The following is a 16,291-nucleotide window of genomic DNA, read 5'->3' as shown; positions in this document are numbered from 1 at the left end:
CTACATCTCCAAATTCTCAATCCTTGGAGAACGTCCGGACTGAGGGAGGTTTTGCACTTAGACACCTTAGACACGACGCCGAGTTCAACAGAGTGTGGGATGGATGGACACGGCGTCCAAGAACCCAGCCACCCTCTGCAGTGTCAGCGACGGCCCAGATGGCGCAGGTGGGGACGCTGGGGAGCAGTTACAAACACACTGGCTTTTCCAGGGGTTCAGGCGGCCAAATCAGGGCCTTGCAGGAGAAAGGCGGTGAACCTGAGCAGTAGAAAGCATCCGTGTTTGGCTGGAAATTACAGCTTCTCCCTGAAGAAAGGAGAGAAACTTGAAAGTGCCCCAGAAGACTCAGGACTGGCGCCTTTAAATTAGTCAGAAATTGGACATTTGAGTTCCACGCTCCTTCCACTTCCGGACAACTTAAGAACTGACTGTCAGAACAAATCCACGTCTAAATCCCTGCGGGGGATCCTTCAACCCAGGCCATTGTGTGGACTGAGAGAGGCATGTGTTGGTTCGGAGGCCCTAACAATGCAGATAGAGCCGGAACCAATGTGGATTTCACAGGCCCGCCGTCCAGAGGCTGCAGCTGTGCTGACAGGACATGAAAGGCTTCACCCACACCACGGTGGCTCGGGGCACGGGGGCCTGCCTGCCGATGCTTCCAGGCAGAGGCAGCAGGACAGCGAGACAGCACAGAATGAAGCAACTGCACCAGATAAGCCCAGGGCAAGCTCCCATGTGGGCTCCAAGCGGGCATCCATCTGGTGAACCCGTGGGGCAGCTGTGAGATGGGGGACAGGGACCTGGGCTTAGGGGCACGGGACCTGGGGGCTTCCTGGCCCTGTCCAGCTGGGCTGCTCTAGGCAGGACCAGTGACCTCTCTGGGCCTCTTTCCTCTCCCAGGGCTATCGTGATACCAAAATGGAATCGTTCACGGGACGCTGCTTTGAAACTGCAAAGCACAATGTCTACGTATAGAAGTGTGTGGTCCTGGAAGAATGAGGCCTTGGAGGTCAGGAGACGGGCCCCGAATCCTGGTTAGCGCTTCGAGGCCCAAACTTTTCACCCCCGTATCTTCCCCCTCTCTTGTGTATGAGCTGAGGACAGAAAGCCGGAACTCGTAGTCTACCTGGGCCCGAATGAGGGTACAACAAAGTAACAAAAACAGCCCGTGCCTGGGGGGTGGTCCCTGGAACTCCAGCAGGGAAGAGCCAGGGTTATTATCTTTGCAAGATCTATTTTTTGAACTCTCTCTGTGCATCTGAGGTTTGTGAAATTATTCACAAAAACAAATATTTATTCTACATTTTCTAACGGGTCCCCCCTTCCCACCCCCCCCACCCCGCAAAGGCGATGAGTGATTTTCTAATTGAGATAAGCTGGCCATGGGAATAAAAGAGGCTTTCACACCAGATTAAAATCTCAGACAGAGGACAGCCAGGGGCCAGAGGCCAGCCGGAAGGACTGAGATAGAGAGAAAGGCAGTTGAGGGGCCCTTTGGCCTTTGGGAAAGTGAAAATTAGCAGAAATGCAGGTGAAGACTTCCCCCTGCCCCAGAGGAAGCTCTGTCCACACACGCTGGATGGGGCAGGCCTGTCCACTTAGCAGGCAGGACAGGAGCACGACCTCCCGCGGCAATCAGCCGGGGAGGTGGCCTCAGGGATCCTCCTGGCACCTGTGACCCCGCGCAGTCCCCTCACAGTGACAGAGCTGGTCGTGCGCTGAGGCAGGATTGGCACAGGGTGTGGCGAGTGACCTCCACCCTGGTCTCCTGGATCGCCCCTCTGAGGGGAGCCTGGCCCACGCTGTGAGGTGTTGAGGCAGCCCTGGGGAGGCGGCCCACCTGAAGGAACTGAGACCTCCCGCCAGCAGGCAGCTCGGCCCTGCCAGCCAGCCGTGCGTGCGAGGCAGCCACCTGGGAAGTGGGTCCTCCAGCCTCAGGAGAGCTTTCAGGTGAGGCAGCCTCTTAAGGGATCCTGAGCCTGCCCTGCCGGCCCACGTGACTCCCCAGTTCCTGATCCACAGAAGCAGTGAGAAGAGAACGTATTGTCACGGTAAGTCACTAACTTTGGGGGTAACTGCTTACGCAGCAGCTCGACAAACCAATTCCACCCACAAAGGGCTGCGGTCGGTGGAAAGCAGGATGACAGCGGTGTGACACGTTCATGGTGGACGGCCCACTGGGCCACGAGAGAGCCGCAGGCCGTTATAGGGCAAATCGTCACATCCACAAAGCTCAAGTGATCACAGTGAATTGTGCAAACCGCCCACGCGCCAAGGCGGGGGTCCTGGGAGGTGGCCCCACGGTATTATGAACTTTCTACCCGAACGCCAGCAGCGTGGATGGTCCCTCAGGTTTTCCCCGGAGTAGCAATTCACCCTCGGCTTGTGGGATCTGTGGGCGACCCCAAGCGAAATGCTTCCCGCGTGTTCCTTGCCTTCAATCCTCGGGACCACCGTCAGAGAGAAACTGGGCAAGTGCCAGGACCCAGCAGGGCCTGCGCAGGCTGGCATTCCAGCCCGTATCTGCCCCCACTTTTCAACCAGCCACACACTGCCTTTCCAACATATTATAAACACTGATGGGAACAGCGTCCAGACCCGGTTTCCAATCCTGTTGCCCACAGTAGCAAGGGCAGCTCCTCAGCACAGATGCGACATCCAGCACTCCCAGCCTCCCCGGCTCCAGCACCTCGGACACACCCTCCTCAGACTGCGAGTGCCGCCGCCTCCTCCAGGAAGCCCTCCCTCCCTCCACCCTGCCCCGCCAGGCAAGGCTAAGTGCCTGACAGGGTTGCGGGAGCCCTGGCCACATTTCTCCCTCCAGCACCCATCCCATCGTGCATCATTTCAAAGTAGTTTCTGTGCGTCTATATCTCCTGACCAGGCCAAGCTCATCCAGGGAAGGTATCATCTGTTGTGTACCTCCACCTTCTTGGAACAGCGACATGACAGGAGGGACAGAGGCTAACAGACTGAGCGCCCACCATGGACAGTCTGATCACAGCTCTCATCCCACAGCCACCATCAAATGTCACCATATCCCGCAAAGGCGCTACAGATCTTCTGCCTAATTCCTGATGGGAGCCTGGAGCTCATGGATGAGACCTGGGGTGTCATTCCCTGGACAACGGCGTACGACCCTTCTCTGTTCCCGGTCCGCTTTCAGAAACCAGTGCCCGGCAGGACCACACAGGGCGGGAGCCTCTTCACCCGACTGCCCCTCTGTGCACCACAGCCCCCAGGATAAAGGAAGGCCCCGGAAGGCACCAGAACTTCCCCAACAGAATGCACCCCCCCCAACTGCAGAGGCCAAAATGTACATGAAAAGACAAAATGTACACGTTCACTCTGACCGTCAGCTTCTCATCTACCCCTTTTCTCAGGAGCCAGCCACTGGCAGCTCCTACTTTGTTGGTTTTTTTCTCGGCTTTACTGAGGTATAATTGACAACGTTGTATGTATTTAAAGTGTACAAATATGATGATTTGATATACATACACACTGTGAAACATTTACCACAGTCAAGTCAATTACCACATCCATCACCTCACATGGTTACCATTTTGTGTGTGTGGTGAGAACACTTAAGATCTACACCCTCAGCAACTTGCAAGTACACAAAACAGTGGTGTTAACTACGGGCACCACGCTGTACATTACATCCCCAGAACCAATTCGCCTTATGACTGAAAGTTGGTACCCTTCGACCAACACCTCTCCATTTCTCCAGCCCCCAGTCCCTGGCAACCGCTCTCCTACTCTCTGTTTCTAGGAGTTTTCTTTTTTTTTCAGATTCCACATAGAAATGGTACCATACAGTATTTATCTTTCTCTGTTTGACTTAGCATAATGCCCTCAAGGCCCATCCATGGTGGCAAGTGGCAGGATTACCTGAATATTTCATTATACACACACACATACACACACCCACCACATTTTCATTACCCAGTCGTGCACTGATGGACACTTAGGTTGTTTCCATGTCTTGGCTATTGTAAATAATGCTGCAATCAACACGGGAGTGCAGACATCTCTTCAAGATACTGATTTTGTTTCCTCTGGATATATACCCAGGAGTGGAATTGCTGGATCATATGGTAATTCTATTTTTCACTTTTTGAGGAACCTCCATACTGTCTTCCACAGTGGCTGAACCGATTTATATTCCCATCACCAGTGTATGAGGGTTCCCTTTTCTCTCCATCCTCGCCAAAGCCTGTTTTTTCTTGTCTTTTTGATGACAGCCATTCTGACGGGCGTGAGGTGTTATCTCATTATGGTTTTGATCTGCATTTCCCTCAGAATTAGTGATGTAGAGCACCTCTGCATGTACCTATTGTCCACTCATATGTCTTCTTTGGAAACTAAACTTTAAGAAACTATCATTTGATTTTTGGTGTAATATCAAAAAAGAATATGCTTTCTTTTCCAAATACGTATCTGTATAGAGCTGGATTTTCTTCAAACACTTCAACCAAAACAATGTTTTGTCCATGTTTTTTGATGGATAATTTTATGTGTCAACTTCACTAAGCCACAAGATGCCCAGATATTTGCTTAAACATTATTCTGGGTGTGTCTGGGAGGGTGTTTCTGGATAAGGAAAATATTGGGAATTGCAGACTGAGTGAAGCTGACTGTCCCCCCCAATGTGGTAGGCTTCATCCAATCCACTGAGGGTCTGAACAGAATAAAAGGGGGAGTAAGAAAGAATTCTTTCTCCCTACCTGACTGTCTTCAAGCTGGCACAACGGTCTTCTCCTGTCTTGGGACTAGGACTCAGAAAGGAACTACACGTTGGCTGTCCTGGGTCACAGCGTGCCGACTACAGGTGGGACTTAGCCTCCACACTGTGTGGACCAATTCCTTACAGTAAATTTCCTTCTCCATATACATCCTGTTGGTTCTTTTTTGCTGAAGAACTTTAACTGATACCGTGGTGAAAAACACTGAATGCAGAAACAGCTAGGAAGATCCAGCCTCTTAAGTCACACAAAGCACGCGCCATATATATATAGGTAAAACAATGCCCCTCTTCTCATTGTACGTAATGAGGAGTAGGACAAAGGGATATCAAAGACTCGTTTCTGCCATGAAGAAAGAAGTTACTGAAGCAATAAAGAAGAAAATTTATATCCACAAATAAAATATGGAGTACTATTGAAAACTCATAACTTCTAAAGAGCTAATATGTGACAATGCTTATAACAGGCAAGGTGAAAAGATATAAAACTATGTACAGTACAAACTCTGTTAAAAACAGACACGTGCAATGGGCTGGACCTCACGTGAGAACGGAAAGGGGAAAGACATCGTCATACTCAGTTACAAAAGGACGAGCTACACAATAAATCACGCTGGAGAAACCAGCTCGCTCATGAAAAATAACCTAAATAACATGAATTCCAGATGAATCAACCATGAAATTGTGAAACTGGATGAGAACTGGAAAAGCAGAAATGAACATCAGAATAAAGTACGGTAGAACATCGTTATGACCATAGAGAAGGGAAGGCATTCTTAAATAGGAACAAAAACAGAAATGAAATGAAATGACGGGTAGATTTGAATAAGCGGAACCTTAAAACTTTCACATGACAAACACTCCACAAAAAAAATTAGGCAAGCAACTGCTCGCAATGTCTGCAATACGTAAGTTGGAACTGGTAAGGAACCGACATTTCTGTAGGTCAAAATCCACCAAAACTCCGCAAAAGTCCTACCTAATTTAATGATAGAAAGATTAATGTTATAATATAATGAATTCTTAGAAATCAAGAAGAAAAATTATCTAAGTTTTTAAATGAGCCAAGGATTTGAAAGGCTAGTTTACTAAATAAACATTACAGACATCTTTTCTGTATCTCTTTAGATGCTGAGGCGAACGAAAAGCGTAATAAAGCGAGACACCATTTTTCATCCATTGACTTGCAAAAATGAAAAGCAGAGAAGCAGTCAAGTGAAAGAGTGGGTTGAGCTCAAGGCCAAGGTCCAGGGTAGACTCCCTAACGCTCCCTCAGCATTTCCCATCAGGAGCCTTTCTCCACCCTGGGAGGGGGTATGTTCCCAGTGCATTTCTCGTGAGTTTCCTGCAATTAATGACACACGAATCCTCACCTCCACAAGTCTGGGGTCTGCATTCCACACTTGGCTCCCTGGTCAAACAGGGGCTTCCAAAGTCATGGGTAGGAATCCGCTCCCATAGCAGCAGCTGCCCAGAGCGTCTGGCTCTGAAACGCCCCACATTGTTCCACGTTGTCTTGGAACTGCTATTCTCCCGACGTCTCCAGGAGCCTTGGGAATCCAGGCCCCTGGTTTACAGGCCTGTCATACAATACTCTACACATATTTACCAAGAGAGAGACGAGCCCTGGGCATCACCTCTGCTTCTCCTGCCTCTGCCCTCAAGCTCACCAGCTTATCCGCGTCCACAGTCACCAGCTACATGTGACGGGGGACCGGACGCCCACAGCAGAGGGCAGAGGGCCCAACGCCACATTCACTGCTTGGTCACACGCTCCTCTTCCTCGCCATGTTGGTCATAACTGCCACCATGTCCTGCGGTTCTAATTCAGCACCTGGCACAAAGCAAGCGCTGACTATCTACACTTACCGATCTGCCCATCCAGCCCTAAGCTCTGTCTATTTATCCCTTAGGATATTGTAGACAGTGACAGCCTGACAGACAGGACGCCCCCCTCAGCCTCAGAGCTCCCCCCTCACAGGTCACAGCTTTTTCACCTTTTTATTCTAGCAGGTGCTTAATATGTGTTCCGTTAACTGAAGGGGGAAAGTCATCAAATATTCCTTACAAAACCCCCTCCGTGCCCTTTTCCCTCTGGTTTTGCTCCTTTTCTCAACCTTCATTCCCTTCAGGCTTCTCCCTACGACTGAGAAGCATTTCTTTATTTTTTTCCATTCCAGTCTGTTCTCTCCTATTCCATTATTAGATCCAGCCTTGATCTGACACTGCATCCTCTCTGGATCCATCTCCCCCATGGGGCCAAATCTCGCAGAACCCACAATTCTCAACACCCAGGAAAAGACTCACCCACTGAGATCTAGAACGCCAAGATCCACCACGCCAGTGCCCTCAAGTGTGGGTCTGGAGCAAGACCGTCCGTGGAAACTGGGCCACTTAAGCCACCCGAGGGATCTTGGTGGAGCAGTGAGAAGAGGTCACCTGTTCAAAGCCCTGGCTGGTGGGGAGGGCAGAGCAGGAACCGCTTCAGCGGGGTTCTCAGCAGCAGAGGGCAAACCACACCAGACACTTAACCCATCACTCACCGGCCATCTGCGGCTTTCCCTGTAGCTACAGTTTGAGAAGTAGGGGTAAGAGAGCCTCGATGTGCAAACGACAGCTGCTTAAAAATTAAATTTTTTCGGGCTTCCCTGGTGGCGCAGTGGTTGAGAGTCCGCCTGCCGATGTAGGGGACGCGGGTTCGTGTCCCGGTCCGGGAGGATCCCACGTGCTGCGGAGTGGCTGGGCCCGTGAGCCGTGCCCGCTGAGCCTGCGCGTCCGGAGCCTGTGCTCCGCCACGGGAGAGGCCACAACAGTGAGAGGCCCGTGTACCGCAAAAAAAAAAAAAATTAAATTTTTTCTTCTAAGTTAACCACATAAAAAACTTGTGGCAAAATAGGTTAATAGGTGAAAATAAGGGACTTGAGGGTCAGGAAGGAACTAGACAAAAACAGTAAAAATATTAAGCCCGAGTCACAGAAGACACACCTAACTCTTCTCCACCATCACCAATGTCACCATGACCAACAGGAAAAACAACGTCGACATGGCCGTCATCACTAACACTACTGGACACTTCCTTGGGCCAATCAATGTTCTTTGTGTTCCTCGTGCATTTAATCTGTCACTCACAATTACTCTAAAAGAGAATTCAAGCACAGGGTGGCAGGGCAGGAACCCTGGCAGCCTGTCTCCAGGGTCCATGCTCCCCTCCACCATGCCCTGCTGCTTCTCCAGAAATGAACCAAAGGAAGGGTCTCTTGGCCGAGGCCTCACACAGCTTGTGCGTGGTTACTGAGAGAAGACACGTGATGTCTACAGGCAGCACACACACACGGCCTCGACGTGCAAATGTATATGACATACATCTAAACTACAGGGAGAGGAAACTAGTATACTGTCCGAGGGTTTTACGGTACCTGTATAGCTTACTGACAAAAGGAAGAAATCCTAGACATTAACTACTCAACACGCGAATTGTAAAGGTCACCAAACTGAGGGCCAGGAAAGGGGCCTGTCCAGGGCCACAGCGGCTTCTGCAGGAGCCAACCACTGACCCTGTCAGGCCCCGTCTACACCCGCAGAGACTCTGCCGGGCTCCCAATCCAGCAGCAGCCCCACTTCACACACGATGGCATCCGTGAGAGGCAGACTGTCACAACCACCCTGGGATGGAGTCTTGCATCTCCCGCACACAGCAGTTTAATTTAAGAAGGTAACGTCTAAAGGACTCCTGGCACATAGAGTTCTTTCCTTCTCAAAAAAGAGTAGCTACTGTTTATTCACACAATTACTACAGTTAGGTACATAAATACGATAATCCATTGAGTATTCTCACAGGTGTATGAAGGAGTTCTAGAAAACCTTTTTCTGAAGAGAAATCGGCAGACATCTCACTAACAGTGATACAGGTGAGTCCCCAGCCCCTCAATGCACATGTGCCCAAGGGGTGACACTCACCACATTAGGAACGGCCTCCATGCAGGACCCAGAAATCAGGACTTGATGCCTGCACGGGCACCCGCCACTGGGCTTCCTTCCACACCGCCCACTGCCTGTCCTGGAACCCACGTGGGGCCCCGGGCACACGGGCATCCCTGACGTCAGCGGGCCTCTCCACCAAGTCCTGGGCCTTGGCCCTCACGCAGACCTGCTCCCGGTTACTTCTCCAAGTAGCGCAGCTCTCTGGGGCCCACATCCAGGCGGCTGAGTCCTTGGGCCAAGGACATGGCTTCCCCAAGCCTCACAGGCCCCAGAGGTGGCCTCTGCGAGCCAGCGGTCCCGGCCACGTGCTTCAGGGCAGCAAATGCCACCACCCGGCCACGGGGGATGGACCCAGGGCCCCTCAGGGAGAGTCCGTACACGTCCCCTCGGCTGGAGGGCTCGGAACAGAGGAACGTGGCCTTGAGATAACACAAGGAGAGACCAGGTGTGCACACAGGGAGCGTGGCACGTCTGCTGGGGCATACGCACCGGGAAGGGAAGCGTGAGAGAGGAGCTGCCCCGGGACCCGCGCCCAACCCCTGATCTGTTTCCACTGCCTCCAAACTATGCAAACCGTCCCAGCCAAGCGCTGGGGCGACACACGGGCGTGGGTGCCTTGGGGTCACGTTGTGTTTGCCCTGGCTTCCCTGCACAGGAGACAGTGGCAGAGTGTCCCTGAGGGGAAATGAGACGTGGAGATGAACCCCCCTGCGGGAGAGGGCACCTATGGGACCGTTGTCAGTGAATGATTTTCTTCAAGGAAAAGAAAACTAGGTGGGTCAAAAAAGTGATCTCCATGGGGCTAGATTGTGAGATAAAACGTAACCACACAGCGATTCTTGGAGCAGAGAAGCGTGGGCCACACAGGTCACGAGACGGCACTGCACAAGGCCGGACTGTCACCGCCCTGCCGCCCTCCCGCCCTTCCGTGTTGGGCACAGGGTCCTCGGGGCCAAGATGCAACCAGGCAGCGCAGCACGCAGTGGGATCCTGAGATCTGGCTGCCCTCCCCCAACAGAATTCCAGAGGGTGCACAGCCACGTGCCATCCACACCATGCCGACAGGCCCCTTGGTCCTCCCTGACATCTCACACACTACACACTAAAAATGCCATAAAACAGACCGTTAAGAACCAAAGGATAATCTGGGAGCCCTCTTGGCCCCTATGGGCCTGGGAAGCTGCAGGACAGGGAGGGAGGCGCAAGCCCGGACATGCACTCTCACGCCAAGCCCTGGACGGTGCTGGGGGCCGTGAGCATCCTCGGGACCAAGCAGGGAGCCAGGCCCTGGCCTGAGAGGAGAGCCTGGCTGCTGGGCACCGCCGTCTCCAAGCTGGTCAGATCTCACCGCTTCTATTTACTTTGAAAAGAATAACTGTTTCTTGTAGGTGGTTAGAGCAGAGGCACTGAGATTTTAAAAAGGACATTTGGGCCTTAGTCAGCTCGGGCCTCAGCTGTGCAGAGATGAGAAGGAAACTGGTTCTCCACAGAGACAATTTGTCACAACCAGGCCGTGTTAAACGTATGTGGGAAACAGAGCCCTTGCGCCTATGGAGCTAAACCACCTTCGCTTGTGCTCATGACCTGCACGTGTGGACAGCAGCCAGCCAAGGGCCCCGGGTGTCACCCACGTGGGAATCGCCCATGGCACATTCAGTTGGAGGCATTGAGGAAAAAGAATCATCACAGCAACTGCAAAGCTAAGTACCAGAACGTGGGCTATAAGCACCTCACACCTGTCTCATTCGGACCTCGCACCAGCCGTCCAGAGGAGGAACGGTTACAACCCACATCGTGGACTCACAGCAGGAGACTTTACCCCTGACAGACTCAGAGCACCAGCTTGTGCTCCTAGCCCAGCCACGTCTCTGTCACACCCTCCTCTACGTTTCCGTGTGTGTGCATATGTGCCTGTGAGCACGTGTCCATGTGTGTCTGCACATGCACACGTGTGTGTTCGTGTACATACACACCCATGCATGCCTGCTGATATGGGGAGAGGGCCCGTGCTGAGGAGGCCTGGCGCTGGATCCATGTCCCATGTGCACCTCCACAGGTGACCCCTCAGCCCCCGGGGCCCGGCTCACCCTTTCTACATGGAGAGGAGACACCAGGCCCCGTGAGACAGGCTGCATCCAGGGACAAGGTGAGAGGGCCATGCACTCTGAGAAGCAGGTGTGTCAACTTTGAGATAGAGACCCCTGGGGGACCGGGGAGGGAGGGGGCTTCTGGCATCCCCACGAGGCCACAGCGGGGGAAGGACAGGTGGGAGCTGGTGACGTGCTGACGGCACCAGGGCACCATCATCACTGACCGTGGAGGGGCCCTTCAGAGGAGGGGCCACAGCTGCCTCCTGCCCGCTCTTGGGTCCCAACGAAGTGTGACCATCGTGCATCCTTCCTCGAGGCTGCCCAACCCCAAAGCAGCCATCAGGGACCGTGTGCCAGGGTGTCCACAGGGGGGAAAGGGAGCCTGGAGGCAGCCCTGAAAACGTTCTACGGAGGAAATCCTAAACCCACCGGTGATGAGAAGCCCCGGAACAGCCCAAAGCCTTCTGCCAGGTCCCCCAACCTTCCTCCGCTCTGTGACACAGAACCACGATTCTAGGGTTCAAGGGAAACAAGAGACGTCCTGCTCACATGTCCCTTACACAGATTTACTAACGCGAAAGCACAAAAAATAGCAAGTTGCCTTGATTACCTGGGGTTTAAGCACCAAAGAGTGAAGCTGGTGGCTGTTTACCGACAGGAGCAATGCCTGACAACACGCTGAAAGGGCAGTAACGCGATGACCCTCACTCAAAAGAGCCGAAAGTTTTCATCTGTAAACTCGGGTGAGAGATCAGAAAGTAGAATAGCCCGAGCTACCGACACTACGGGACAGACGGAAGATACGTCATGAGCCACTCATTGCTGCCCCCTCTCCCATAGGACTAGCTTTGCTCTTGCTGGAAACATTTCTCATGAGTACATATCTGTGTAAATATGGTCAGTCCCGGTCCAGTGAGGGTAGGGGGAAACTCAGGCTGAGATGGGGAATTCCGTGATTTAACTTTTGGAAACTCCTGAAAGAAGGTTTCATTTTGGATTTTTGTTTGTTTACTTGCTTCGGTTTAATCAACATGGGAACGATAAACGCGGACTCACCTCGGCATGAAATCCCTTGACCTTCGATAATCTGTTTGCAAACGCCACAGACTCTGGGTTTTTTAAAGGCCTTGTTCTTAAAACTGTGCAGACTCGAAGTTAATTCTTCTGGCTGAAAAAGTAGAGAGAGAAAGTGTCAGCTCTTCCATTCGTAGCCCGTTTGCTCTTTCTTTTCCCTTTCAGGAGATAATAAATCCAGCCGAGTTGGTGAAGGGTTGAAACAGGAACTTGACCAGGCAAACAGAAAAGAACAAGACAGCACCCTGCCAAGGCTGGGATCCCAGGGGCCTGGGATGCCCCGTCAGCACGCCCGGTGCCAGGGCCCTGGTGGCGGCCCACATGCTACCAGTTCATAATCGCCTGGGTGAAGGGCTTATGTGATTGCGTATTAGCTTACAAACTGCAGGCTTACAGCCACTGCTTCTGTGACAAAGGAATCCACATGCATTCCCAGAATCTTAACGCTTCTTCCTCTGGAAGAAACGATCAGCAAACAGCACAATTATAGCAGAGGTCACTAACCAACTGGCCTTCCTGGCCACTTAGCCTCTCTGAACTGCTGTACTGAGGAGAAGCTGTCACCAGACCAGGGTGACAAGATAGCAGTTCCTCCTTAAACCTGGTACAGAACTGAACCCATTACACACACCGGCACTGGGACGAGGGGAAACACTTATGCACCAAATCCGTGTTTGTAGCGTCAGGGCTCATAGCTATAGCTGACGATCTTATAAAAATTCAATTTGCCTTCGAAACCAAACACCAAACATACTCCCATTTGCTGATAGGTGACAGTGTATTCTAACGTAACCTATATCCACATGGACTCACAGAGGCCATGACTCACACCAGAATAACTAAAATTCATTGAGATGATGAAATGTTACCGAGAATGGGAGACAAATGGTACAACTACTTTGGAAAACGGCTTGACAACTTATACACACTTTTAAACCTACACCAATCTTATGACTCAGCAATTCCACTCTTACAGACACCAAAATACATATGTCCACAAAAACACGTGCAATAACGATCAGAGCCACCTTATTTAAAACTGCCCCAAACAGGAAGTAACCCAAATGCCCATCACAAGGAGCCTGGATAAACAAACCATGGTATATTCATAAAATGGAATATCATTTGGTATACACAAGAGCAAGCTACTAATACATGTAACATCATGGATGAACATCAAAAGCATTATTACGCTAAATGAAAGAAGTCAGACACGAGCACACAGTGAATGAGTCTCTTTATAGGGTGTTCATGAACAGGTAAATTAACCTATCCAGTTCCTCAGAGGCAGGAAAAAAATTAGGTGAGCTCTACGAATGCCCCAAATTCCTACATGGAGAAAGCTTCCAGGATGCAGAGAGGGAAGGGGGAACCAGTGTACTACATGGATTGAAGGAAAGGAGTTAAGAATTCAGGCTGGGGCTTCCCTGGTGGCGCAGTGGTTGAGAGTCCTCCTGCCGATGCAGGGGACACGGGTTCGTGCCCCGGTCTGGGAGGATCCCACGTGCCGCGGAGCCACTGGGCCCATGAGCCATGGCCGCTGAGCCTGCGTGTCCGGAGCCTGTGCTCCGCAACGGGAGAGGCCGCAGCAGTGAGAGGCCCGCGTACCGCAAAAAAAAAAAAAACTTCCTACGATATACAAAAGCTGAAAGCTGAAATAATTCATCACCAGCTGACACGTACTACAAGACATGGTAAAGATAGTCTGGGCAAAAGGAAAATGATATCAGATGGAAATACAGCTTTACACAAAAGAATGAAGACCACTAGAAATGGTAATTACGTGGACAAATATGTAAGATTTTTCACTTATTACTTAAAACTCACTAAAAAAAATTAACTGTTTGAACAAAAACTAATAATGATGTGATGTGAGGTTTAACATAAGTAGAAGTAAAATTTATGATAAAACAGCACAAAACTCAGGAAAGGAGAAATGGTAGTGTACTTAGTATATACTACTGTAAGGCTCTCACAATATACGTGAAGTAATAACACTGTCACTGGAAGGTAGACTGTGACAAGCTAAAAAAGTATAATATACACCTTAAAGCACTACTAAAATAATGAGTTATAGGTAATAATACAGCAAAGAAGATAAAACAAAGTTATTTTAAAAGTTCAATTAGGGGCTTCCCTGGTGGCGCAGTGGTTGACAGTCCGCCTGCCAATGCAGGTGACGCGGGTTCGTGCCCCGGTCCGGGAAGATCCCACATGCTGCAGAGCGGCTGGGCGCGTGAGCCATGGCTGCTGAGCCTGCGCGTCCGGAGCCTGTGCTCCGCAACGGGAGAGGCCACAGCAGTGAGAGGCCCACGTACCGCAAAAAAAAAAAAAAAAAAAAAAAAAAAAAAGTTCAATTAACTTAAAATGATAAAAAAAAGAGAAGAAGCTGTAATAAAGAACAGATGAGAGAAATGGAAAACAAGTAGCAAGATGATAGATTTAAACCTCACCATATTAGTAATCACATGAATGTAAATAGTTTAAATCTCTTAATTAAAAGGCAGGGATTGTCAGATTTTTTTTTTCAAAAAAGACAAAGGATAGAAAAAATATACAATGATAATGTTAATCAAAGGAAAGCTGAAGTGACTATATTAATAACAAAGTCGATTCTAGATTAAAGAACATTCTCAATGATAGAGAAAGGCACTGCGTAATGATGAAAGGGTAAAAGCAACAAGAGAATATAACAAACCTGAACAGTTATGTATCTAATAACCAAACTTTCAAAACATATGAAATAAGAACTGATAGAACTGCAAACAGAAATAGGCAAACATACACAGTCTGAAATTTCATTACCCCTTGTTATAGACTGAACTGTGTCCCCCAAAATTTCATATATTGAAGCCCTAACCTCCAATGTGACCATATTTGAAGATGGGGCCTTTAAAGAGGTCATCAACATTAAATGAGGCCATAAGGGTAGGAAACTAACCCAAGAGGGCTGGTGTCCTTATATGAAGAAGAGACACTAGGGAAGCTTTGCACACAGAGGGAAGTTCATGTGAGGACACAGTGAGAAGGTGACCATCTACAAACTAAGGAAAGAGGCCTTGGGAAAAACCAAACCTGTCAATACCTTGATCTGGGACTTCCAGCCTCCTGAACTGTAAGAAAATAATTTTCTGTTGTTTAAGCCACCCAACCTGTGTTATTTTATTATGGCAGCCCTAGCAAACTAACATACCCTTTCTCAATAATTAATAATTATTTTTATCAATAATAATAATTGATAATTATTGCAGAAAATAAGCAAGGATACATAAGCTTTGAACAATATTATCAAAAACTTGACCTAATTGACATTTATAGAACATCTGACCTAACAGCAGCAGAATACACATTGTTTTCAAATGCATATGGAATATTTAGCAAGGTCGACCATATTCTGGGACATAAAACAAGTCTAAATAAATTTAAAAGTATTCAAGTCATACTAAATATGTTCTCTGACCACAATGGGATTAAATTAGGAATCAGAAACAGAAAGGTCTCAGTAAAATTCCCCAAGTATTTGGAAACTAAATAACACACTTTTAAGTAGTGCATAAGTTAATACATCATAGCTAACTGGGTTTCTCCCAAGAATGCAAGTTTGGTTGGTTTTACATTCAAATGTCAATCAATTAACTAAAACAAAACAGAACACAACAACAACAAAAAAAAAACCTCTTATAAAATCTAACTTCCATTTCCTGGTAAAAAAGCCAAATAGGAATAACAAGGGACTTCCTCAACTTCATAAAATCGTCTATGTGAAACCTACAGCAAACATCATACTTAATGATGAAAGACTAAATGCATTCCCTTTAAGATCTGAAAGAAGGCAAGGTTTTCTGCAATCAATATTTCTATTTAACCTTGTCCCAGAAGTTCTAATCAGTGCAATCAGGCAAGAAAAGTAAATAAGAGGTATCCAGTTTGGGAAGGAGAAAGTAAAAACTGTCTTTAATCACTGATGACATCACTGTTTATGGAGAAAAAGCTGATGAAATCTATGAAAAAGCTCCAGAACTAACAAGTGAGTTTAGCAAAGATGAAGGATACAAGATCAATGAATGCACAAGCTGATTGTATTTCTACATACCAGCAATAAACATCCAGAAATTGAAATTCGAAAAATATTACCATTTATATTCATATCAAAAATATGAAATACTTAGGGATAAATCTAACAAGACTGCAAAAGACCTATAAACTAAAAACTACAAAACACTGTGGAAAGAAATTAAAGAAGATATAAATAGATGGAGAGATATACCATGTTCATGGGTCAGAAGACTCAATGTAATTAAGACACAATTCTTCCCATAGAATCTATAGAGTCAACAAAATCTCAATCAAAATCCCAGAAGGTTCTTTTTCTATAACTGGCAAACTGATTCTAAAATTC

At 48.8% G+C, this 16,291-nt stretch overlaps 1 protein-coding gene across 1 annotated transcript in view; it reads right to left on the bottom strand.

The window, feature by feature from the left end:
* Positions 1–16,291, bottom strand: part of TNS3 (tensin 3) — a 188,087-nt gene that overhangs the window by 168,305 nt on the left and 3,491 nt on the right. The window contains exon 2 of the mRNA XM_065884480.1: positions 11,875–11,986. Coding sequence (XP_065740552.1) covers positions 11,875–11,986 — 112 coding nt within the window. The remainder of the gene's footprint in view (positions 1–11,874; positions 11,987–16,291) is intronic.

This window comes from Phocoena phocoena, chromosome 9, assembly GCF_963924675.1.
Source record: "Phocoena phocoena chromosome 9, mPhoPho1.1, whole genome shotgun sequence".
In the NCBI taxonomy this organism is placed as follows: Eukaryota; Metazoa; Chordata; class Mammalia; order Artiodactyla; family Phocoenidae; genus Phocoena; species Phocoena phocoena.
The sequence above is the reverse complement of the archived record's forward strand: the minus strand, read 5'-3'. Positions and strand labels throughout refer to the sequence as shown.